Below are 27,396 nucleotides of genomic sequence, written 5' to 3' on the forward strand. Positions count from 1 at the left end.
TCGTGGGATTTCCTCTTGATTTTATAACTATTGCGACTCTTTTAAGCGTTAAATTAACTAAATTATTAGTTATTCGAAGTGAGATCTTTTTCAATTCCTCTTTTCAGATCTTTTCTAATTCGTACGGAGCAATAAATTAATGTGTTTACGTTACCAACTCTACTGTAAATGGTTCGTCATAAAAATCGTATAAATACTTATTGCTTTTATACTTTTACTCACTTTTCGCATTTTTTTGTTAATTTCACAAATTATATTAACTAGTAAATGTTGTTTGGACGATATCTACCTTATAGACTTCCGAGAATATGTAAAATATCATTGATTATAAAAAAAAGAAGTTAAGAGACTACAATTTTACAGAAAAGTTTTTTTGGAAATTGATCGGTGTACGAATACATTCTACACCCACTGTATGTAAAATGAAATGCTTCACGCGTAAGGTAAAAGTAGAGGCATTTCGTTAACCTTATTTAACTTTTCGTTTTCATCGTGGCGACGCGTTCTCGCAAATCTGTATTTTACATATTTCAAATATTCTACCACGTGGTCGCGAGCATTTCTTTCAATTTTATTGACACGAATCATAGTTCTAAAATACCCTGCGTAAGAATGTTAACATGTATTCGTGGCGATTGGGAGCGATAAGAAGGTAGGGCTCTGAAAACAGAAATTTTATGCAATAACGATGTCGATTGTGATTCCACCGTGATCGTGCGCATAGCGTGACGCGTGTTGCCCATGGAGAACGCTATTGTTTACCGACTCGTTATTTATATAGCGCAGGCATTGGTAATAACCGCACCGTGTCGCATGAAGCCGCGCAAACCGGTAACCGGTGTGACAAAGATAAGCGAAACGCCACCAAACCCACACTCTGTATGATTACTCGCTTCACGTGACCAGCTGAGAGAATGAAAGAAGAATTATTAATGCTAGCTTTCTGGCAACTCTAGGAAATATACGGTTACGATGTTTTCTTTGAAAAATTGTTGGAAATGTCAATTTTAACTCGGCTATTCTAAATGAAAGTCGTCAGTTTCGAGCGAACCGAAGACAGTTGATTTTTAAATACACTAAGTAAGCGACAATTGAATGAACGTGTTATTTCTCATCCGTTTTTTATTGTACCCATTGAAAAAGTAACTTCTTTTTCTCTTTAGGAAGAAGCCAGGAGAATGGGTTAATTATTATAGAAAATAATACGCACAGGTTATATAAGAAAAACAATTTATTCAATCGATACCGTCTTTATACCAATTGTAAACATATTTTTTGGTTTACCGATTAACACAAATTTGTCATTTACATTCGCACTCGCGTTCGTTTCGTCGACAGTCGCCTTGTATCTCACGCATGCTTTAAGTTAATTCTACTTATCTATGCGTCGGACTCCACTTATCTGTTACATTTTATTTATACTTAACCCTTAGAGTATCATTTACGAAAGTCACGTCGAATACATAAGAAATCTAGTGGATTACAAATAAAGGTAAAAACGTTGCCTCGTGAACGCGTGAACATTCACGCGTTTCCGTTTTCATCGTGGCGACGCGTTCGCGCAAACCTGTGAAACATTTTTCATACAAATAAACCTTTATAACAAAAACTATGATAAATTTATTCGTAATAATTTCGCAATTGTATTCGAATCACTCGTTTATCACTTTGAAAACGCCATCCATCCAGTCATTGAACAGATATTAAATATCATTTCTACGCAATTTAATTTTTCTTTCAAATTCTATTATTTCTTTCGCGATATTTCCTATCTCTATCGAGTCCATCTATCGTAGGTTCGCGTGACTTGATGTACAATATATCCAATTTTTCTTTCACTTTAATCCTTTGCACTCCAAGTAGTTGGGCTATGCACCAGTAATCAACTCAACAAGTTTTAACTCAACACGAATAAATCTTCGCAATTTTTCCAATCTTTAAATTTGTATGAACCAAACATAAACATATTAGGTGGACTGAAAAGTAATGTCGTTTTTGCCATCTTAAATACTTGTTTATCATTTATCAGCTCATTGATTTTTCTGCCATTGAAAATTTGCACACTAGGTGACAAAAGGCTGCTAAGAATGAGGGCGATTATATAATGAATTGAAGATAGACATTTATTGGAAAGTTTGAATATAATGTAAAAGAAACGACATTACTTTTCGGTCTACCTGATACATAATATTATATTTATTGCATTGCTTATAGTGGAACCGTTCCAAGCGTCTGGACAGTACAGCTGGTCTTAGGAGTGCAAAGGATCAACTGCAACCAAACATTCACGAAGGCGTTGAAAGCAGAAATCGCGTAACGGTTTAACAATTGTGTCGATGGCTTATCGTCTACGTTTCTTTTTCTATGTCGACTGTCAGAAAAGTATCGAATATTCATACGCAATGGTGTATCATGGCCACACAAACGATCTCGAAATCCGCGTTCTTAATTAAACGACTTAAGTCTAACCGTATAATACAATCTACACACGAAGGACCAAAGTCTTTGGTGAATTACGGGTTCTCGATTTACTGAACCGACCGATGATATTTCAAACAATTTGAATTTTGCTCATCATTTTTCTTCACGAAAACCCGAACAGTACCGATCGACAAGGTCCAACTTATTCTATCTTTGGTCCTCTAGCCGCTATGATTCCTCGCCAGACATCGAATTTTTACAAAAATTTTCCAGCCCTCTTCATTCTTCCGTTTCCTGTTCTCGTTTAACGGGAACATTGCTTAATAACACGTTGACTAGTCACGTGACAGGACTTTTCATCAAAGAATTTGAAAAAATAATAAATTATAGATTACACAGTTTCCAATTAGTATAAAAATAAAATTCAAGCCTCGTAGGAATTTTTAAGAATATGGTAGCCAACGTGTTAAAACACTTCTATTTTTAATATTTTTAATATTTTTCGCAGTTTTTTCAAGGTTGATCAAATTTGTGAGATGAAATGCGTTGACGATTTATTAACGTTTTTAAAATTCATTTTATCGGGCCTCGAGCTTTGTTTCACGATTGATTCCATGCTCGAGGGCTCGATGTACAAGATAAATTACGTTAACAAATTAAATTTCCGTTCCTGCTTGTTCCCTTCTGTCGATTGAAGTGATAGCACTAAAACCTTGCGACTATAATGTGTTCGGTCCAGTAGAGAAGTGATTTCGATGCATTCTAGTTCCATGGAATGGCACAAGGATTGATTTAATCATCGAAACAGAAAATTCAATTGCAAACACGAACTTTTTGAATCAAGTCATTCGATTGTTTGAAACTACGTCGTAACACGAGACTAGGGTTCAAAGGAATCGATATTTTACGTTCGATGTCTACTGCTATTGTGCGCCAATAATCGAAATAATAAATTATTGTCAACGATCCCACTTGTTGCCACTCTTTCCTACGGTAGAAACAACTGTATTTGATTAATCCTTGGCGATCAAAGTCTTTAACGAGGTCAGACATTTTTCAAAATTATCCGACATTTATTCGATAAAATTTAGAAGCATAATTTGCAAGTGTTGTTTCATTAGTTATAACGCGAATACGTTATAAGTAGACTGCGGATCTTTATGCATTTATAGGAAATTTGAATGTGCATGAAGCTACAAAATGCAAACAATATGCAAGAATATAAAAAAGATTGAAAGTAAAGTTCATATTCGCAGATACGCAGTCTAGTTATAAGGTAATTACATTTTAATTAATTGAATTACTTGAATTATCATACATCATCTTTTGCTTGTACCTTGAAGGAGTACTTGGATCGCCAAAGATTTAAACGACAATTTATTATATTGTTTCACGTTACTGTTCAAACAATTAATAAATCGCTTCTAAAAGTAAGTGGACGTAAATCCAAGTATTTTAAAACCCTGCACGTGCAATTGGTAACGCTGACTCGTATGTACGGAATTATAAGCGCACACATTCGTACACGCAAGCATACACACACGCACACATTTACATACACGCATGGACGTAAAAATGTAGGTGTAAATGCACAGGCGCAGAACATTATGTTCCTTTTTATTTAAAAGAGAAAATTATGTTTGACAAAGGAAGAATTAGTTCAAATTAAATTATAGCAAAGATTTCTCTAGATAAATACCTTTTGTTGCGAATTATTTGGAAGATTTGAAATACAAATATAACCAAATAGGTACAATTTTTATTTTCAGACAACTGTATTGAAAATAACGGTTCGAAATAAATTGCTTCTATTTTCATGTCAATTAAAATTCGTCCAAGTTCTTGTGTAATTAATATTACACACTGCACTCGGTATTGCAAACCAAAGAAATAATTTTGAACGTCTTAATCGCTAGGTTGACCAATTATATTTTATCTCATTCACACGTATGCTTGCATACATCACGTGTCACGCGTGTACATGTACATACATCTTTGCATCTACAATTAACGTGTGTATATATATATATATATTTTTTGTAATATATCTATGTATAGTATGTATTTATATATATACATGTACGTACGTACCGAAAGTACAGCAATAATGGACGGCTGAAGATTCCCTACCTAAAACGGCTAATCTTGTTCATTCGCCGATGACTACAGCTTTAGCTCGAAGAATATGCAAAAGCGTGACCCCCTACGGCGTTTTTACATTGTTGAAGAATTGAGAGGTATGTAAGGACCGGTTACCAGCAGAGCCAGGTACTTGGGACAGGTGTGCTTTATGCTATACCTATCGAGCACACACTCAAAATTCTTGGTTAATCCTCTGACTGCGGAAAAATTTTTCATTGAAATTGTAAGAGGCGCAGAAATGTGAATTTAACACGTTGAACGCCACGTCACCCATATGTGAGCGACAGAGCTTTCCACTGAGGAACTTCAGCAATTAATTTTAAGGACTGAGTGTTAATGAAAACGAATCTAGATAGAATTGGTAAATTTGTACAGGGATATAAAAATTGGTAATACGACAAATGATAGATTCTATAATTCCCAATAGTCTCGAAGCAAAATTTTAGTATTGTACACATTTCCATGTGAATATCAGTGTGGCAATCAACTTGTTAGAAGAAATATCACCTTATAGAGAATGATAAACGAACGATATTTACAGTTTATTCACACGATGTTTAGTTTCAGAGATAAAAATTCAAAATTTTGGAAACCTTTTTCCTGAAATTCAATTTTTCCAACGAACTTCGAACTTTTCAATTTTTATTTTCCAAACTAAGCGTCCTGTGAACATACTGTAAATATAAAAAAGTTTCGTCTCCTCATCTCCTATGAGCTAATATCCTTTTTTAAATTGATTTAAAGAATATAAACGCCATCCGCAGTCAAATCGGTTAAGAAGCTTTCCGGAACAGAAGACTTCTCTCTTCTACAGCATCGAATCCTTATCGATACTCGAAGCTGCGTATAAATTTTGCAAACGTTGACAAGGAAAACTATTTTGAATTATCTTTTATTTCTTCGCGGGTTTCCATCTATCATTCCTGAGAGAGCACAGGGAAACGATAGCGATGGAATTGCACGCGAACAGTTAAAGATAGGTTTGCCGCGAAGTTCAATCGAAGACGAAGAGATGGATGGTGAACATCGAAAGATCTCAACTGTTACCAGGAATGGGTATCATGTGATAAGCCGAGGGTGGCTGGATCGGAGGTGAGCGTCGAACGTTGCTGGATTGAGAGGGTAGTTGAAGGGAGCGATAATCGAGCGCCGGCGCTGCTGGATGCTGTCCTTCTCGATGCCTCCTCAGGTCCACCTTCCTCTGGAATGCCTTGTCGCACAGACCGCATTGGAATGGCTTGTAACCAGTGTGCTTTCGCATGTGAGTGATCAGATTGCTGCTCTGAGAGAACGCCTTGCCGCACACCACGCATTTGTGCGGTTTCTCGCCTGGAACAGAAATGAACAAATTTGAATTCAAAGGATTGCTAAAAAATTTCGATTTTCTTTTACATACTCCTAAAGTTAAGTATGTTTAGAATGTAGTTATAAAATGTTTGACCGGAATTCGAGATATTAACGGAGTTACAGGACTTGAAAATCAGTTTTGGCGCCATTCTTTTAAACCGTAGAGTATTCCTGCTTTATTTTACACGCCTACAAACAATGGTTTATGAATCGAACAATTTTTACGTTTTACAGTTATAAAAATTCATGTGTATTATGGATGACCCAATGAAACAAACGTGATAAATTGGAACTCTTTGTGCCCAATACTTTGGTAGAAAATAAATCGCAAATGTTAGTCATTTTCTGACTCAACAAAGCAGATTGACAGGTCAGAATGCAGAAGGAGGAGGAGGTTGTCTCAATTCGGAAAGCACAGCCATTATCTTCTCGGTTATTTCTGGGTATTGCTAAGGAACGTCGTCTAAGGTTCCTCGTAATTGTTTGAATCACCATCGGCGAATCAATTATCAAACGACGAAGCGATTGGCGGACATGCGGGTTGGAAATTCGATTAACGAGCGTGGAAAGCGTCAGAACGCGACTTGGAATAATGAGTCAAGGTGAATCGATCGCACCTGAATCAACCCATAAATCGTGACAAGCGTTTTATCACCGTCAGCTCGAACAATCCGTTTACGTCAGCGACCAAGTCCCTTCTCGATGCGATGGCTCTTCGCGCTTTTTCTTCTTCGAATTGCAAACGATTCCTGCCACAAGAAACGTCGAGAGAGCGACTGTTGGCAAGCAAAGAGTTGGAAATCGAGGAATCGCGTGGAATCGATGAAATTAAAGAATATCGTGTGATGGAATTCTGAAATGATTCTGTATATTTATATAGCTACTATATATTTCGACAAATACACAAGTTAATCAAATGATTAAATTATGCTGTAGGAATTTAAACGAAAAATAAGGCACGGGGATTCGAAACCCATGATCCTCGGATCCACAGTCGACCGCTTTACCTATACTACCAATCCTTATGTTTACGGATGTAGAAAGTATTCGTGCACCGATCAATTTCCAAAAAACTACGTGAAATTGTAATTTATTAACTTATTTTTTATTATCAATGATATTCTACATATTCTTGGGAATCTCTAGAATAGACGCAGTACAAAAAGAATTAGTTATTTATATAAAGTAACGGAATTTATGTTATTCGGTGACGTAAGATGTGATCGGATCTTTTAGGCGCGACCAGGGCGACCAGTAATAAGTAATAGTGTTACGTTTATTAATAAATATATACATATATATCAAAGATGAACAGCTTGTGAATATGCCCTCACTTAACCACCAACGCCAAAGAATACAACAATTTAAATTAACTAAATGTTGACGTTATTCGGGATGGGATTTTCTTCCATTTCCTTATTTACTGGAAATTTCATACTTTCTAATTCGTACGAAGCGATAAACTGATGTGTTTATGTTACAAACTGATCAGTAAACAGTTCGTCATAAGAACAGTAGAGATACTTATTGCTTTCATATTTCTACCGATTTTTCGTATTTTCTTGTTAATTTCGCAAACCATATAAACTAATAATTGTTGTTTGGACTATATCTATTCTAGATTTCCGAGAATATGTAGAAAATCGTTGATTCTAAAAAAATAAGTTAATAAACTAAAATTTCACACAAAACTTTTTTAGAAATTGATCGGTGTACGAATATATTCTACACCCACTGTATATAAAACTCACAGTCCTCCTGACTATCAAACTCGATATTCAAGTATCCAGCATTATCGAATGCTGACATATACTTGCAACGCTTTTACACTTTAAAGCTATACTGGATGAGATCTAAGATATTCAAGGTAAGAATACCTTTTTTCCGAACTAAACATACGACTTCTTCATCATTTTTTATCGAAGTATGCAAGATTTTAATTTGAATTATTCCTCGCGCCTTGCGCCAAGGAATTCGTTGAAATTTAAATGTTTGCGCTGGAACTATTATCGTGTCGCTCAAGAACGATCTTTCGTACGGGATCAGGTTACCGATAAGAGGGAAAGCTCGTTCGAAAAGTCCTCGTCCGTCGACGATCGTTCGATAGTTCGTGCAAACAGCTGTTCACTCGACGAATTTCCAAACAAACGGTTCAACGATTGTAAAACCTTGATAAAAGTCTCGCGCGCAAACCGGTACGACGGTACCTGTTGTCGTTAAGATTCTATCGAGAAGAAATTAATTTTGCCCGAGGGAGGAAGGGGGGTGGATGGATAGGCGACGTTACGGGCTACTTGACGCATCGAAAGGGACTTTATCTAAGTGTGCAAACTAGCTAGGAGAAAAAAAAAATTGCCCCACGGAGTTGGTTATCAGCCTCGTTTAATTTCTCCCTCGGTGTTCGTTAATTGATGCAACATTTTCCACGTTAACGAATCATTCGGCGCGGACTTGACGATAGTTGATAAACCAACGGGTACTCCTAATGTTATTCGTAAACGTTCATTAATAATTGCCAAGTCGAGTTTGTTGGAAACTCTTTGTGATATAATACATGTACATATTGTAGGTACATTTACATATTACTTCAGAGGTATCTTAAGTTTGACCACGGTGGTATTTTAGATGAATAATTTTAATAGATTCACTATCATCTAATGGTAAACAATACAAAGATAACTATATTATATTTATAGTAATTTCATTTAACGAAGAGAGTGTTTTTCAGCACGTGAAAATGTATCGACAATGTATAGACGAATGAAATATTCTGAAGAATTTAAAGGGTTTTCCAAAAGGAACTCCTTAAGCCTTTGGTTTAATATTTGTATAAATGTATACACTATGTTACATGAATGATATATGTATAAAGTACATAACACATGTGGAATAAAATAAATCTGAAACAACTTAGAGATTGTTTCATATCCTCTATCAGCCCCATTTAACAGCATTTTTGTTAAACAGCCATCTTATAAATAAACTCATGAAACATAAAACAAAAATATACATGTCGAATTGGGTAACCTCCTTTTCGAAGTCGATTAAAAATAAGAATTGCCATTTATCCTTGAGAAATAAACAGAAGAACACAGTATGAGTGGAAAGAAGTATACACTTGACATATTTCATGGGGATAGGGGAAGGGGGAGACCAAAGCTTTTTCTAATAATGAAAATGTCACCTGATTCGCCCCTTTTGCCTATTTTAACGTGGCATCGATTCGCATCGGTGTATTATCAGAGTTATCGCCTTTCCTATAAATACGAACAATGCTGCAGCACGGGACGACGATGACACCTTGTTATAACAAGCACCAGTTCATTTGTGTCACCACTTAGGACGAGGCAAGGAAAAATACCATTATCGTAATTGTTCGGTCAGCTTTCGATCTACAACCCTTTTACAACTAATGAAAGATGGTTGTCTATAACCTTTCTCGAATCGAGGCTCATCTTATTATCGGAATGATTTTCATGCAAATTAAAAATGGCGTGTCGCGAGCCTGGAATGCACGATTAAAATGAAATGTAAAAGTCGATGTGTAAAAAGAAAGTGTATCGTTGAATTGTCTTGTTTATTTTTGAATTTTTTTACTTTTTAACAGAACTTGAAATTAATTAAATACTTTCTATATTTCCACAGCGAAATATATCCTATAAAATCATACAAAAATAACGAAACAAAGTTTTGTCTGGATCGGATACAAATATTAGGAGCTAAATTGGATTCAGAAACAAAGAGATTTTCAATTTTACAGTACTGATTCTTTTATGCTCATCTTTTCTTTACTATTTTTGAAGAATCCCTTTTTACCTGATCTACGTACAATTTTTGTTTACATTGAAGTAACGTATTTTAACTACTGTACTTTTAACTGTTCGTTGAGTAGGAGAAACTCGCGAAGCGGATGGGACACAACGGCCCTGAATCGGTTGCGTCTTTCTATTCCGATCACAGAATTCCACTTTGCATATTAGAGGAATAGCGTATTGCAACGGAAGTATATCTTGTGAAAACCCTTTCAACCGTCAACAATGGGAGGACAATCTCTATTTTCCACTCGAAAGGAGAAAACGTCGTGCTACGACCTAATGAATTTTCCATTGCTGTAGGAGTAACATTTTCCACATAAAAAATATTTTTTCCAAGAACAAACGAACATATCTTCCCTTATTGATAATGTGCTATTAGAATATATCAGAATTTAGCCTCGAAATTCTTCAGAACGGCAATTATTAATTTGTTGCTTTCGCAATAATAACCAAGTGTCACTGATGCACTGTGAATGTTTATGCATTTATGTGCACGAATAAAAAAATGTATAAAATAACAACAGTAAACTACGTCATACACACTTTCATTTTAATCTCAATTCTTCACCTGAATCTTTCGAATTAGTTTAATATACATTTTTATATTTTAAATACATACACCAATATTTGGAAAACATTTGGAGAGTATCGAAAGTAAAATTGTCCAAACAAACATCGAATTTCTAAAATTCATAAATAATTATTAATTAGTTTATTTGATAACCAGAGTGCTAACAAACATAATATACTTCCTTGTACTTGAAAACTGTACCGAATTGAACTTGAACGAATATAAATGTTCCCTGCGAGTCGACATTGCCTGCGCCCGTATTGCGCCGCGATTTTTTTGCACCGTTTTGGCAAGTAATTCACGCCAGTGTTCACACAGGTAGGCGATAAGGCTTCGAACCGTCAGCGTATACACGGAGTAGTATGCGGGTGATAGCATGACAAGCGTGATGCAACGGCAATCAGAACTGAAAAGGCGCTGGCGAAAATAGTAACTGTTTATCCGAATGTTTGATGGTTCTTATACAGACTGTATAGTCAGTTAAGAGCTTTTACAATCGGAAGGAGGAACCAAAGCAACACAGCATTATTTCATATTAATCTCAAGAACGTGTTGATTTATTTTATATTGACATACCACGTACGCAGGATGTCATCACATGGTGATCGAGTAACTATCGTTCACAACAGGCTCTAAAAAAAATGGCCATTCATCGACTCTGTCCTTTTCTACATCATGATCGTGAATATACTAATCTATATTCACTCCTGCTTTCTCAGCTCGATATTTTCTATATCTGACATTGACAAAAAGGAATTGTAAATCGATGAAATTATGCAGCACGTTTGAATTTTAATATATATTTATTGAATTACATAGGTGCCATTTTGTTCCACAACCTTTCCACCTTTTAAGGGATGTATACATGTTATTTGTTTTCAATCACTTCGATATATTCAGACTTGTACCACCTACCAAAAATCGACATGGACTTTCCGGACAACCCAATACTTAATTGAATGCTAAGAAGAGTTGCAATAATTATAAAATCAAAAGGAAATCCCACGAAGGAAGTATTATATATTTATAAATTAATGTAAATTTCTCGTTTTTTAATGAAGTTTTAAAAATTAAACAGTCGTGCGAATACTTATTGCTTCAATATTTCTATCGATTAATTGTTTTTTCTTTGTTAATTTCGCAACTTACATAAATAGCTATCTTATTTGTAAAATATCTATTCTAGAGATTTCGAAGAATACGTAGAATGTCATTGTTTATCAAAAATAAGTTAATAAATTACAATTTTACATAGTTTTTTTGGAAATTGATCGGTGTACGAATACTTTCTACACCCACTGTAAATGTCTCAACAACCACGGGAATAGGCAAGGTTGCGTTCGTTTTTTGTAGATCGAGGGTTCGCCAATGAATTAGTCGCGATTGAGTTACAATTGCGTGAACGTGTGCAAGGAAGGGTCAAAATGGGAAAGCAATTTCAGCCGATGGGCAATATTTATCGAGAATGTCGGCGACCGACGTACGTACGCACACGTCGTTTTATACACGTACGTATCGACCCATCTCGACTCTCATTACCGAACCCTTACCGGCCGGCTTAAATATTTACCGACTGTAACGTTTACTTCGTGGCCGATTTTAATGATAGCACTGGATACGTTGCTACCATGTGCACGTACACCGTACGTGTGTTTTGGTAGCAGCTAGCCTGTTTAATTATGCAGCGATCGCTTAATGAACTTCATGTAATGGCGTTGCATGGATTACGAGACTGCCACTGGAAAGATCGATTTCGTGACGCAACCGAGATATTTGACGAGAGATACCGAAATGTCTGATTCTACGCGCTAGACAACGAAGCATTTCGCTAATTCACACTTAAATTATGACATTCGTACGATATCGTTGCATTTTTTTATGTACAGTTTTATAGGCTAGATCACAGATGTCCTCTTTGACATGGTGGCATTTTATATGAAAATTTCATAAAGTACTCGATTAAGTGTGAACCAATTGTTTTTTTATAATATTTCTTGTTTAGTTGATTCACCACTAGGGGAATGTGTATTTCTTGTCATTTCTTCATATTGTATCATCATACTTGTTCAAACAAATTTAAGATTTTCTTTTTTAACGACATAGATTGTGAGGAGAGTTGAATTTGAATGTACTAGATTTTATGAGGATTGTGGTTAATTCTTCTATGGCACTATTTCGTGTTAAAGTTTCATACGTGACTCAATTAATTATACTACAAATCTTTTTCTGTGCACTATTCCTCCCTAATGCATTTGATATAGATAATACAATGAATCTACCAGGTGAATGTCTATTTTTCGTAACTTCTTAATAACACTATATTCTCGTAACCTCAAGTTTACAAACAAATTTATTAATAACTACACAATATTTTATGTTTTATGTCTTGTGTTACTGTTATAGCATCAACTTTTAAGAGATCTATTTTGTCTATTAATATAAATACCGCCATACAAAACAACCGAGTCCAAGTTTCGAAAGAAACCTTTTGGACAACCTAATATTACATCATTTCCCATCTAAAAAATTAAAGTAATTTCATACAATTTCGTACTATCACGTTCGGTCAGAAATTTTTTACCAATGGTTTTATATAAGAAAAAAAACTTGCGAGGAAAGAGTGCTGAAAGTGGTGCCTACAAACTTAGACAAAATTCCTCGATCGTTCCGAATGGGGTAAGGATATTTCCGCAGTCTTGGACGAGGGAACAATTTCATTGAATACGGACACAAGAGTCTACAATTTTCCACAATATCACCGATAAAATGATATCATGAGCGAAACTTTGTGGATACCCTTTCCCTGGGTGACTGCTTCCGGTTCTATGTCTTTCTTTCAATTGCACCTCGCTATTCTAAGGAAAACTTGACTGTCACGTGTGCACCTTGGCCGTCCCTAAGAAACTTATTTCCTCAAAGCAATCATACCTTTCTTTCACGTATTTTTCTTTCGAACCGGGACAGTGATCAACAAATATAATAAACGCTGCTGTATGTGCGTCTTCAAAGTACTTATGCGACGATCGATGGAATAAATCGTAAATGTTTCACGATTGAAATGTTCTTACTGTGGTTCTACGTTGATTGCTGGTTCGAGTTAGAACTACAAGACGAAGAGTCCAAGGGAGGAATGATCGTAGTCCATTACAAATTGAAATTAAGATTTTTGTATCATTTTTAGAAGTTGGGAAAAGTGAACAGACTGTGATATACAATGAGGAAAGAATTAACAGAATGGAGAAAAATTGAGGGGCAATAAATTCTGTGAAGATTGATCAATTTTCAATCAGATAACTATTGTATTTAGACTTCTCATGTTCTTTTTCAGTCATTTTTTACTTTCTTTAAAAATGAGGTATTTTTCTATTTCTTGTGTCTCGTTGGATACTTCAAATCATTATGATACATTTGTAATATTTTTTAAATTTCTGTCGATAACATTATAATTATTGTTAACATATTATATTAATTTTTCAGTATTGTAATAAGTATTATTAATATTTTGCTATGAAAGAATGTATTTTCCTTTAAGGAGGGAATAAAAACATTATGTAATAGTTAAAAAAATGTGAACACATTTTTCTTTTTCAAATTAGAATATTCCATAGAATATTTATTTAAATATCTGAAACGAATGAAATGCAATCGTCTTCAAAGTTTCGCCATGAATCTGCAGGAACGATGGAGAACTCAACGAGCCACACGATGTATGATAAAATTGAAACGAATGTTGATAAAAATGAGCGTTTACATAAAAACGGACTGTACGTTTAGATTTCCCATTATTGATAAAGTTATGTAACGAAAACGAGTTCACTCTACATGAGCATCGCAAATGCACGCAACATTGTTATCAAGAACAATTAAAAAAGCACAGAAAGAACGAACAGTGTCGCGTCGCGTGCTCATGAACGACCAGAAATTAATCGGTTGTGCTTTAACTAAAAATTAAATCTGAATTCCAAGTGTTACTGCACTCTGTGAGCTTTAACTGTGCTCTCAATTACATCTTTTACATGTTTTGTACATATTGTTAAAACCGTTGGTCGGAAGACAAAAATGTATAGAACTTAAATCATTCCCTATAAAATTCTGCACAAAAAATGTCCTATTAACCATTCAGATAATCCCCATACAACTCTCGCAATCGATGTTCGAAGTTAAGGGTAGTTTGGAGCGTGCAATCAGAAATCAAATTAACGTAGTGAATTCGTGAAATAAATTAATAAAATGTAAATAGTACTTGTCTATGAATTCTGTGGGAATGGAAACATTTTCAATTTTCAGATTCTGCATCGCAAAAGTGTTTCGAAGTTGCGAGTCCCTCGTACTAAAAAATTCTCTGAGTGCAAAGGGTTGGAACGTTAAATAGCTACATTATTCCACGAGCTGCTTTCCAAACGGCATTGATAATAGCTCTCTCAAATAATGGACGTTAATGTAACCGAAAATTAAATCTGAGCTTGAATTCCGAGTAGCCAATCATCGAGGTAAGGAAGGGGTGAATACTTTGCATGTTAGTGGCGATGAGGTGTGCTCTATCTCCCACAGGAATTATTTATGTGGCGAGTTTTTACCACGGAAAAAATCCAGAAAAAAAAATTTACAAGCTGCGTGTAACTACTTTTCAGACTAAATTCGTACTTTTTACCCCAAGTGGTTATTACAGTGTTGAATTTCGTGGAACAGCGACTGCCAACCAGGTATCATTCGATAGGAAATATTTCGTTTGATCAAAGTCTTGAAATTTCTAATTAAAAAGATTGATTAAAAAGGTAAAATATACTGATATGATTCTAATTATTTAAATCACATTTCCATTATGCTTTGCTCTACCGACCTTTTATTTTTGTCTTATGAATTACTATCAAAAGAGGGATGCATATGATAAAAATATATAATGTCCAGCGACTACTTCACGATGACTTTCAAGAAATATTTTGGTATCTTTATACTGTATTATCTGAATATAAATGTGTGAATGAAGGATTGGAAATGAAGTATTTCTTTAAAATTAAAGAATGTATATAATGCACCTCTTAATTTTTCATTAAAATAAGCAAGAACCCTGGTAAGAATTAAATGTTAATAAATTGCAGCCAAAGCGTTTGCATTTTAACGTGAAATCTACATCTGTATAACAGAAGACGTAGTATATTACGTCAAAGGCGCCAAGCCCCAGCTTATGAAAAGACACGATGGCACGTCATCAGTCGCGAAAGTGGCATGCACATACTGCTTATCATTTTACGTCATACCATCGAAACAATTTACACTGTCAGTTAATTGGTTCGAATAAGCAGAGTTAATTAATGTAACAGAGAGTTTAACGAAGGGTTGGCATTGAGACACGACCAACGAATTAAAGGAGAAATCAAGGTGTCAGCTGGCATTAATCTGATTATACTGTAATTAACTAGTAATACTGTCCATCGGAGATTATTATTACTTTCATGTTATATATCACTCAAATTCCTAAGCTATTGGAATCTAAATAATCCGAAATTCCTAACCAAAGACTTTTTTATTTATTTCAACAGTGGTATTTTTAGTCAGAGTTTGTTTTCCATTTTTTGTTCTTGTGGGTGTCAATAGATACATCCTCGAATAATATTTATTTATTAGTCATGTCAAGCAACCTCTAAACAATATAATTATACAAATTATGGTCATTTTACAATGTTAAGTATATATACCTGAAACAACGCCGAAATGTATCCACGTTACTTACATCTTAAAATTTGTGTTAGAGTAGAGCTTTGTAGTAAACAGAGTGCCTAATACAGAAACCTAGAAAGCTGAAATTTTGCACTGAAGTTTCCTTTATGATGTATACAAGGAATAAGAAAGGGTATTTCGAAATTCAACCCCTACGGGGGTAAAAAGGGGTTGCAAGTGTTTGTATGAGGAACACCTCATTTGTGGTCGGATTTGCTTGAAACTTGGGCTTAATGCTCTTCGATATAATTAATCAAACACCTATTTCGGCATTTTAAAAAATTCAACTCCTGAAGGGTTGAAAAGGGGTTGTATAGAATAAGAATAGTATTCCACGCGGGGTATAGCTAGTTTAACATAAAGACAATTCTTCTCTCTATATTCACATTAACATTGGTGAACTATTTACTTGAATACCATCGCAAAAATCCAAATTTGTAATCCATGACGGTAATTGAAACGTTGATATCGAGATATCTCCAAAAACTTCTTAACTCTCTAAATGCTTGTCCATCGACACTGTTATACCGATCACGCAGCTATAAACGCGTGCGAAAATACCTAATGAAATGCAAATCGAACCAAACCGACCCGATAGAGCCAATTTCCGAAATTAACCACAGCTCCGTTCGTTTTTATCAAGCATTTTATCTCGAGCGTACTTCGTTAAACTTTCCGCCGACCTATTAAGATTCGATACCGGTCGCGCGTACGTGCGTTTTCTTTCCTTTTTTTTTTTTTAATAATTCTCTAGCAATTAAGCGCAATTATCCGCCAAGGTTGCTTTTATCGAAACACGACGAAAAGCAGAGGTACGTTGAAAAGGCTGACATGTGTATGCGTTTAAGTGGCGATTCGCGGTACACTTAGGAACACTGCAAGTGTGTACAACCGTACTCCAGGGTTACATTACGTAATACGGCATAATTTATCTAACCGATAATTGCGCGACGTCTAGTTTTAAACTGTTCGTCGTAAACGAGTTTCCAGACAAGAAGAATCCTCGGGGTCTCCTCGAAATATTAGGTGCGGAAATTAACCTCTTGAGGGATATCGACACATATTAGGTTGTTCAAAAAGTTTACTAATCTACCAGCAACTCGAGATGTTTCTTAGCATTCTATTTCCATGAATTCTAAGTTATCTAGATTTGAGAATAAGGTCACCTTTACCTCGCCGACAATCATTTTATTGATACAAAAGAAACATTAGGTATTGTAGACTTGCTGCGTGAAACCTAATCTCTCGAGTGCAAAGGGTTAACATTATTGACAGTAAGTTCTATATGATCCATTTTACTTTATTACCTTCCTCCATTTCTTTGGAAACAGTGTGATACCATTTTTTCAAAAACTTTCTGGTTTGGTAACAAAATAGTCTTCCAAGTACATTTCCACGTCGTTTATTGAATTAAACGTTTTAACATGAAGAGAATTTTTTAACGAAAGGAATAAATAAAGGAAAAAATAATAATCACAGAGTGCAATGTCTGAAGAGTACGAGGAATGAAGTAGAATATCCCAGTGATACCTTAATAATAATTTGTTTCTAACGATTAAAGGAATATTGCGAATAGTACATGGAATTATCTTGTTGAATAAAATCGTTTATAATATTTAGCGATTAAATTTGCATTAGGCGGTTTGTGGAACGGGGGCCAAAAACGTTTACACGGCTGGATTAAAGGGGGAGCGTGGTTTCAGCCCCTAGCGGTGCTGACGCTAATTAGAAAAGGAACGCCAGCCTCGTGGCGGGCACGTGTCCAACCGGAAACTCCCTTAGACCATGACAAACAGTGTGTTTCCCATCAGCCGTGTACTCCTTCCGGTTGTTTCCGAGGGAGAACCCCGATTAAATCGTCCCTAAAGTGTTTCTGCTGCCATATCAGGATCTCTTTTTGTATTACAGACGAATCTCCATTATTAAAACTGATAGGCAAACTTTACTGTTCGATTAAGAATATTTTTGAATAATATATTACAATTAAACTACCCCTGAAAAGTCTCTTTTGTTATATGGAGATTTATTTAGGAATTTTAATAAAAATCTATATTTTTACAACTAACAGAAAACCTCAACTATGGATTGGTTATTATTCACTGTTATGTACCATCAATGCAATACGCCCTTTTGTAAGCAATTAAACAATTGTAGGAAATCTTGAAGGAAGATCAACGGATACATTATAATAAAATTTGCATAGTACCCCATTATGCTTTGAGAATGTTTTTAATGTTTTATAGTTTACTAACAATTTTCTTTTTACAGGTAATAATCGTTTTAGAAAGACGTTGCATATTTCACAAGGGTTTTATGGAAAAGTCGTTTTTCTGGCTCTTGAAATGAATTATTGCATTCGTTTTACTTAGCAGCCCTCGTCGAATGACAGATAATGATTTCTGGTGAATTATGAAGGACACTAATGGCGGCTCATCTACCACAGATAACCTACCAAGGGGAGTATCGAAGTATTCATACTATAAACGATCCATTATTTCTGCAGACAAATGTTAAGTGTTCGTACACTTGTCAAGTTCTTGTGGTCGAAGATGCATAAACCTTGATTTGAATAAAGCAACCTATAGCAATTTATTCCGAAAAGTTATTCAGATAAATTTGTTCGTATTAAAGTATAATTTTAGTCTATAATAGACACTGGGTCCTAATTTTTATCTAATAAGTAAAAGTAGGTTATCATCTGCTTCTTGTTTGATGTTTTTAATGTGTAATCTGAATAAACATTTGCTAAAAATCTCGATGGTTCGTGTACCTACAACAAACAGCGTTTCTTTAAAATATATAAATATCGTTTGAAAAATAGTGGTTTTATAATTGAGATGTCAATTTTCATTCCGTAGTTCATAAAAAGTATTTTGTCTTTCATTTATTATTTAAAACTTTCCGTTGAATAATTACATTCTTTTTCCTTTTTAAGAATATCGTTTACAAAAATGACTGACACTATGACGATACACGCAATGTGCATCATAATTGAGTTCAACATTTAGATATGGTAACACCAATGCTCTAATCAGCGACATGAAAGAGTAACGTATCGAAGTTCTTCGTCTCTTTAGCAATACCTTTTTTTTTTTTCAAATCATTACTAAATGATCGACGCAGTGTAAGGCGAACGTATTTTATGCCACGTCGATTTACCATGGAAAAGCACAGCCATGCTCGCGTGACAACTTGTTGTACATAATACATGTGGCTATATTTCCCAGATAAAAGTATGACTATGATCCGCCAATATGTTTGTCACAGTTCAATGGAACGCACGTGGCTCGAACGAATCAAATTTAAAGCTGATCTCGATTCATTATGCTGATCTTCATTTCTTCCGGCTTATCGAATGGATCTAATTAAGAAACGTTCAAGCACTACATTTTACATTTTTTACCTTGGGAAGCTCGCCAAGTTTCCTCCCTTTTTTCAAGCTCTTCGATTCAAGGAGAGGAGCCAACTTGGAAGCGTGGGAATCGTAGTTATAGATATTGAACATTTTTTTTTTTCAAGAACAATTAACTCGATGGAAGATCTGTTTTCTGACGTTTATTACGTATATGTCGAATAACAGAAAAACAATTTTCATTTCAATTTTATATGCGAATGTTGCACATGTGTCATTGATTTCGGTAAGAGGTCAAATCTTATGTTGAATTTGTTTTCTATCGACGCACAGAAAGGGATGTTTATTAAGTTTTGTATAATAAAGAAACGTAAAGCGAGTAAGAATTCCGAGCAAATCGGTCGATTGTAAACGATTCTTATTCTATGCATATGAGTTTCAAATTTGATACCGGACTTTTAAATCGATTTGTACACTTGCAATTGGTTTGCTTTTAATATTTGGCTGTATGTATGTTACCATAGCATAATGTTCTTTTAAACAAAAGTTATTAAAATAAACGTCAACTGTCACAATTGTTCAAATAATAATTACATTGATACTTTTTTAAATTTAATTTGGAAAATCAGGCTTCTAAGGATTAACCCGTAGAAAATATAATCTCGTACCCTTTGACCCGGTAACGAAAGAGGACGCGTGAATTCTATAGCTTCCCCTAGAGAAATTCGCGATCGGTACGACACTGTGAAATCCCTCTCGTCCAGGCTTCCTGTCGAACACATGTAGCGATGGCAACAAAAATAGAAATATGCCGCGAGTACGAAACTGTACGATCCGTGCGTGATTCACAGGCATATGACAGTCGGGTTGCGTCCGCGATATGTTACGTACACACGTAAATAGGACGCACGTTAGACAGAGGAGCGACGAGCGTGGGTGGACACTGCCGAGGATGCGTTCTATCGCATTGTATAGTGCGCGTTAACATGCACGCGGCGCATGGATCAAAAAGGCGCGGTTTGTACGTCGAGCCACGACAAAAGCTTTTTCGGTATCGCTCGTTACACTAACCGTACGTGCATGATCCCTACCAGATGCGATAAGCGTTCGTTTCGCCAATGATAACGCTTCGTTCAATCAAACGCAGCGAAACCTCGATTCAACAGATTTAGATTACGGGGGCGCGACACCCTAAGGGCTGCTTCCATAAATTTTTTGCGACAGCACTATACGCTCGATCGAAATGAACTCTTTTTCTATGCGTTTAATGGACATTAGTGTTTCAGAAAATATTTATCGTGTGAGGAAAGAAGATGTGGCTGCTACGCTGTTGAGGGTGCGTACGTAGTGCATTGGTGTCGATGATTTTACACTCGAGGTTCTTTGCACTCGAGGCCCTTTGCATTCGAGGCCTTTTTTTCTGATATCTACTAGCAACTCGAGATGCTTTCTTAGCATTCTATTACCACGGGTGCTAAGCTTAGATTGACTTCGAAGATCAGATCTGTAATTTGAGATTTGAGATCAATCATTTTATCGACACCTCGAGTTCCAAAGAAATTAATAAACAAACATTATAGTTGGTTGATTTGTTGCGTCGAAAGTAGTGGTGACCGAGGATTAATTCGGTTTTGAAAATTAATTGTTACTTCGAAGCTCGTTGATACTTTCCGGAGAAGTGAATTCGAGAAGTTATAAACAAGCTTGAAGACTGCGTTCCTATGGTACTTGCTCAGGTAGCAGAAGCTTTCGACGATCGCGCGGCACAATGATACCCTGAATAATAGAGCGGGCGAACGAGCGTATTAGACACGAGACGGTTCGCGTGAATAATTCAACAACAACCGCCAAAGTTTCTTCGATTTGAAAGTTCGTCGCGCTTTTAGACGCGTACGCTCGCGAAGGAAGTTTTATCGTCGTCGACTCGATAATTCTCTACCTTTAGCCGTGAAACTCTCGTCGAAAGCAGTCCCACTAACTATGCAAAGTGCCGCGAAGACGCGACTTTGTAAACGACTTGTATTCTCCCTAACACGTTCACTGTCTCGTCATTTTTTCTTGTTCGTGCAAAGGGAAAAATGTAAATTTTTCATGGTACGATGTTTAGTATTTTAGTGTTATGAGTGTCAGCAATGTTATGCAAAGGTTTGAGGTATTAGGGTTTCCTTCATCTAAGTTCCATCCGAATCCATATTGGGTCCGTCATTTTGAATTTCTATATTTCGAGTTCAGATTTAGAATCGGACCCATCAGAAACCTCTGTATATCAAGTTTCATCCAAATCGAATCACTTTTCGCATTTTGGTTCTGCCATATTGCATCCGCCTTTTTGATTGTCTACATTCTGAATTCAGATTCGTAATCAACGATTTCGAAAACTCTCATATACCAAGTTCCATCCAAATTTAATCACTTTTTGCATTTTGTCCTACCACATTGCACCCGCCATTTTGAATTTCTATATTTCGAGTTCAGATTTAAAATCAGATCCATCAAAAACCCCTGTACACCAAGTTTCATCCAAATCGAATCACTTTTCGCATTTTGGTTCTGCCATATTGGGTCCGCCATTTTGAATTTATACATTTTGAGTTTAGATTTGGAATCAGAGACCCCGAGAAAACCCCTGTATACCAAGTTTCAGGGGTCTAACCATCATAACAAACAACAAATAAACATGGTAGCCAGACTCACCAGTATGGATGTACGTGTGCTTCTTCATATCCGACTTCTGATGAAACCTCTTTCCACAATATTGACAAGGATACGGTCGTGTGTCGGAGTGGATCAGAAGGTGGGTGCTGAGCGTACTCGACCGTTTGAAGGCTTTCCCGCACTGTTTGCACTGGAACAGAACAAAAAGCTGCCGTGTTTAAAATAGCGTCGGGACTATTCGAACAATTTAATATTTTTAATGCAGGGTGGAGCAGAATAAGAGCATGGATACTCATTATTTTTTGTTCGAGATAATGGACGGCGTTACTGTTTTCTTTTTAAGCGGGTACCATTAATCTTCATGTGTACAGGAAGTTATGTATTATAATTGTTTATTCAATAACAAGATAATACGTATGTAATAATCAGTTGTAACGTATTTTTGACAAACAGAAAATGAATATATGTGGGAGTATATAATATAGCTTGGTGTAACTTGAAGATTAGGTGCATATTGAATATTTTAGTAGATTATACAACTTGTGTGGGCTCGTTTGTAAAGAGTATGTTTCGCATGACTATTTGAATATCCTATTTGAATATTAACACTCGAATACCTTTATTCGAATACTACCACTCAAATATCATTCTTCAAACGTTCCTAGTGAAATATTATTATTCTAATATTATTATTTGTATAGTACCACTCGAATATCATTCTTCGAACGTTTCTATCGAAATATTATTAATCTAACATTACTATTTGAATATCCCTATAGAAATGTTGTTATTCAAATCTTACCATTCAAACGTCATTATCGAATATTGCTATTCCAATATTACTATTCAATTATTATTATCGAATATCCCGTTGAGGTTGAAGTTACCAAGGTTTGATTGCAATTATTTGTCATTTCCATTTAAATCGAAACTAGTCCAGGTCTGGTATAGACGAAGGGTTGGTTCGATGATCGAAATCGGTGCGAAAGATGTTGCAGAAGGAATACGATAGTCCAGGAGACGGTCGCGCCAGGCGCACCTGTGTTCACAGAGCCACGGTTTTTCTCCTCGACTAATTGTCGCATGGGCGCCAGTCCTCACAATGCTGCCGACCTAGGCGTGTCTCTTTTCACGATACACGCATAGGTACATGCGTGGAATCGCGTACGAACGCGCCATCGCTGAATATTATTATGAGTGTGCACCGGTACCGGTAGACGCGACCCGCCAGTACGCATGATTCACGACCCTCGTCGATCAATAATAAGAAACGATATTGCAACGACATTAATTCTGCACGGTGTTTGACCCTCGATAATCTTTTTAATGGGTTTCCGCTCTTCTTGCAATTAGAGGACAGCCGCGTTGATGTTTCAGCCACAGGCGTCGTTGGAAAGCTCTACATCGATACGCGTGGTGTGTCTTAACCCTTTCAGCACGACGTTTCGCTGCCTGCATTCTATTCATTTTTCTTTTGGAAATTGACCGTATCGAATTAGTAAAATTAAATTATTATTATCAACCGTAGGACAGAGATGAACATTCTCGATAGTTCATTCTGAGTCGAACGAACAATTAACGCGTTGAAATATAAATGAAAAAGATCGAAGCTTTCGTTAAAACACTTTTTCGATAGGTTGATCCCTTCGTGAGAATAAAATTTATTTTGTCACCAAATTCCTAAAAGTTTCATCCCCTTATCGCAGTAAAATTAAATTACTATTATTATCTGCGTATTCAAGTTGGAGAAACCGTCTTTTCTATTCGAATCGTTTCTCGAACGTTTCGTCATGCTTAAGATTGTTTCATTCGAACATCAAATGCACCGACGGAAATTAAACTCAACGAGCCACAGAGCGTTTGGTTTTTTGAGGTGAACGATGCTTCTACGAAGAAACCTCGGTACCGACGATTTATCAGCTCTTTAGGAACCATTACACGTTCTACGGTCTCCCAAAGGGACAGGCGAACGAGTTTCGGTGAACTTCTTCGATGTCGTCCAAATGCAGTAAGCAGTGCGCCGCAAGGCGCATTCGGAATGACGCCGCCGCCGGCGGTGTCGTCGTTGTCGATCAGACGCGATTCGAGATACTCAGGAATCGTTGCATTCCACGAGAAATTCTTTAACTTCATATTAGGTTGTCCAAAAAGTTTCCTTCGCGATTTACACACAGCTGTCTTTTTTCTAGCAGGTCAAGCCATCTCGGCGTAATCGGCGGACAAATATATAAACAAACAAAAAATAAAGATACATGTCGAATCGAGTAAACTGCTTCTTTTCGAAGTCTGTTAAAAATCCACATGGAGCAATATTTTCCTAGCAAACTATAAAATTTTCGAAAAGCTGATGTTACTTTGCTCCCGAATAAATGGACACAGCAAAGTGGACCACGTAAACCTTACAAGGGAAGGCTCAGAAGTGATACTCACCGATTGCAATGAAATTTGGTAGAGTGATAGATCTATATCTAGAATAAGCGTAACTGTAATATTAGCCGCAGGTGGCCAGTCATTTTTGAAAAAAGTTAGTTTAAATATGTAGTAAAAGCCCATAGCATGCTGGCCACTGTGACACTGACCTATACCGCTTGAAGTTGTGTTAGCAATAGGAATGCATCCCGCTATGGGCTTTACTACATATTTAAACTAACTTTTCTCAAAAATGACTGACCATCTGTGGTTAATATTACAGTTACGCTTATTCTAGATATAGATCTATCACTCTACCAAATTTCATTGCAATCGTTGAGTATCATTTCTGAGCCTTCCCTTGTCGGTGATGCAACATAAAACAGAGGATACTCCATACTGCCCACGAATAAAAGGAAAGAAACTTTCAGGCATACCTAGTACTTAGGTTCCCCTTCAATAAAACACCATTTACACGCGGACGTCTGAATCAATCGGTGTTCCTGTTGCACCGGAAGCGAAAGAAAAATTTGATTCGCGCCATCATTGTTACAAACGTGCCCGACCTACTTCGAGAGGAGGAGGATACGTCGATGATAAACGACACGTATCGCCTTTTGTCGTGCGTGTACAGATACGTGGCACGTTAATCGCGAACGTTTTGAAAATCGTGAAAGGAAATTCGCCTGGTAATTGCGAGTGTCGGGGTTGCGGTTTCCGTGTTGCGAAATTCGAACCGTTTCCAATGGGGCACGGACGGGGGCACGAGATTCGGGACGGTTTGTGGAAAATTTTTTTTGAGGAACGAACGGAAAGAGCCGCGGTCCGGTTTTGATGCAGGGTGAGGAGGAGGAGGAGGAGGAGGAGGGGTTGCGGGGGGCTATAGGGAAGCTTTTGTCGGTCGGAATCAGGATCGTATGACGCGCGTGTGCCCCAGATATCCTAATATGTCCACTCGCTGTTACGTGTCACGCGTAAAACTGTAGCCGAGCGAGTTTCTACTTCCATTCAATCAGCCGTAATTGCGCCGCTGGCTTTTGTCGAGTTCCGACATTCGTCAAACGCTTGACCCTCTTCTTCGCCGCTCCGTGGTGTACTTTAGGGCACTTGCACCACCGCGAAACTCCCATCGCGTGACTTGGACAGATTTCTCCTCGTATGCAAATATACGATTCAACGGAACGCCGAGTGCCGCGAAGCGACTCATCAACCGTAACCCAGAGATGAATATTCTCGTCTGAATGGGTATTTTGGAACGCCGAATGGAACAATTAAAGCGTCGATGTATAAATGGAAATGGTCAAAGCTTCGTTAAAACACTTTCTTGATAGGCTGATCCCTTCGTGAGATATTTAATCATTCAAATTTAAGGGGGTCAACTTTTAAGTGTTTTTTTTTTCGTAATTTTTGGATTAACTTTCAGGATACCTTAGGTATGTTTCAAAGTACACTTGGTAATATTTCTAAATAAACATTGGAAACAAATCGTCAATCTTTGAATAAAAGAGAGAAGCACGTTTGTGAATGGTCCTAGAAGTTTGGTAATAAAATAGTGAATATCAAAAACAACATTTTTTTTTTTATTACATATTTCACGTCGCAACCTTTGGTTATTAGCGACAGTTTCTTATGAGGTTTTCTCCAATGTTAGATGTTGGCCCATATATGTGCATCTTTAAGTAGCTGAATTATTTTGTTTAAATTTTCTTTTGTGCTCCATGCTTCCTTTAAACTAGTGGGTAGTTCGTATTGTATGCGGAGTGGTTCCGTATTTTTACAAGTAAATATTACGTACTCTATTTTTAGAATTTCGTTGCATGTACGGCATGTGGGTTTAATGGTCTACTCAAGTAGGTGTTTATGCGTGTAATTTGTATGTTCAATTTTGATGCGCGTAATTTTTACTTGTTCTAGTCTGTTGAGGTATCCTGTGGGTGATTCTTCGAAAAAGTCATCTGTTATTCTATGGATTTTTAGTGTCTTTTCTGTTTTCCAAATATTGTTTCATTTTTTCGTTGATGCAATCGCGTAAGTGTCTTTTAATATCTTGCAGAAGGATCGGTATTTCGTGATTGGTGGTATTATTTGTTGCTTCCTTGGCTGCTAGATCAGCTTTTTCGTTTCCAGGAATACCTTGATGAGATGGTATCCATGCTATTGTTATTTTCGTTTCTTTGTTTTCTGTTAGCTCCGAATATAATTCCCGTATGATTTGCGCAATTTCGTTTTGTTCTAGATTATTTTTAGTCGTTTCAATTGCAGTATACTACGGAAAAACGATATTTGTTTATTTCAACACATGTGTAATATAAATCTGATATATACCATTCCATTCAAAAGTTACTGTTTGGTTAATCGAAGTGACTTACGAAATTAATTGTATATTATTCACAGGCCAAAAAGACATGATTTGATTATTAAGAAAATTTATTATTAGTTTATGAACTAATCGACTTGCAAACGGTGCAATATAAAATAAATTTAATTCTAATGTAATATTAAATATATAGTATCGGTAGAAATTCACATTTGACGTTACGTTATCACTGCTTTTCGCTCAACACTGGTCGAAATGTCGCAATCCTCGAGCGACTAATATAATACGCGACCATTGCAGAGCAACTGGCATGGCCAATTGTCAGGCGATCGGATTCCTAAACATCATGTCACGGTAGTATTAGTGGATAAAGCACATACGAATGCAATGTATATGAAAATGTTCGATTCGTATGCAAGCGATTGTCAAGTGATAATTTTCTCGATCGTGTCGCCGTCGCGTCGCTTACGTGGGAGAACGGCTTAAATGACTATAATCGAGATCATCTGTACCGTGCAATTGTACAACAATTAGCGTTTGCCGATCGATACGCGCTCCTAACCAAATGTTTCCTGGATAACTGCGTGCTATGAATTGATGGAATTCGAGCACTCCATGTTGATACTTTAAAATATTATTTATAATATAA

General features: G+C 36.4%; 1 protein-coding gene across 1 annotated transcript in view; it reads right to left on the reverse strand.

Annotated features, from left to right (window-relative positions):
• Positions 1 to 1,219: 1,219 nt before the first annotated feature.
• LOC128888596 (zinc finger protein Gfi-1b-like) overlaps positions 1,220 to 27,396 on the reverse strand; it is a 36,139-nt gene continuing 9,962 nt past the window's right edge. The window contains exons 5-6 of the mRNA XM_054145611.1: positions 22,061 to 22,211; positions 1,220 to 5,892 (exon numbers count right to left, since the gene is read on the reverse strand). Coding sequence (XP_054001586.1) covers positions 5,600 to 5,892; positions 22,061 to 22,211 — 444 coding nt within the window. The 3' untranslated portion in view covers positions 1,220 to 5,599. The remainder of the gene's footprint in view (positions 5,893 to 22,060; positions 22,212 to 27,396) is intronic.

Source organism: Hylaeus anthracinus, unplaced genomic scaffold, assembly GCF_026225885.1.
Source record: "Hylaeus anthracinus isolate JK02 unplaced genomic scaffold, UHH_iyHylAnth1.0_haploid 11994, whole genome shotgun sequence".
Taxonomy (NCBI): Eukaryota; Metazoa; Arthropoda; class Insecta; order Hymenoptera; family Colletidae; genus Hylaeus; species Hylaeus anthracinus.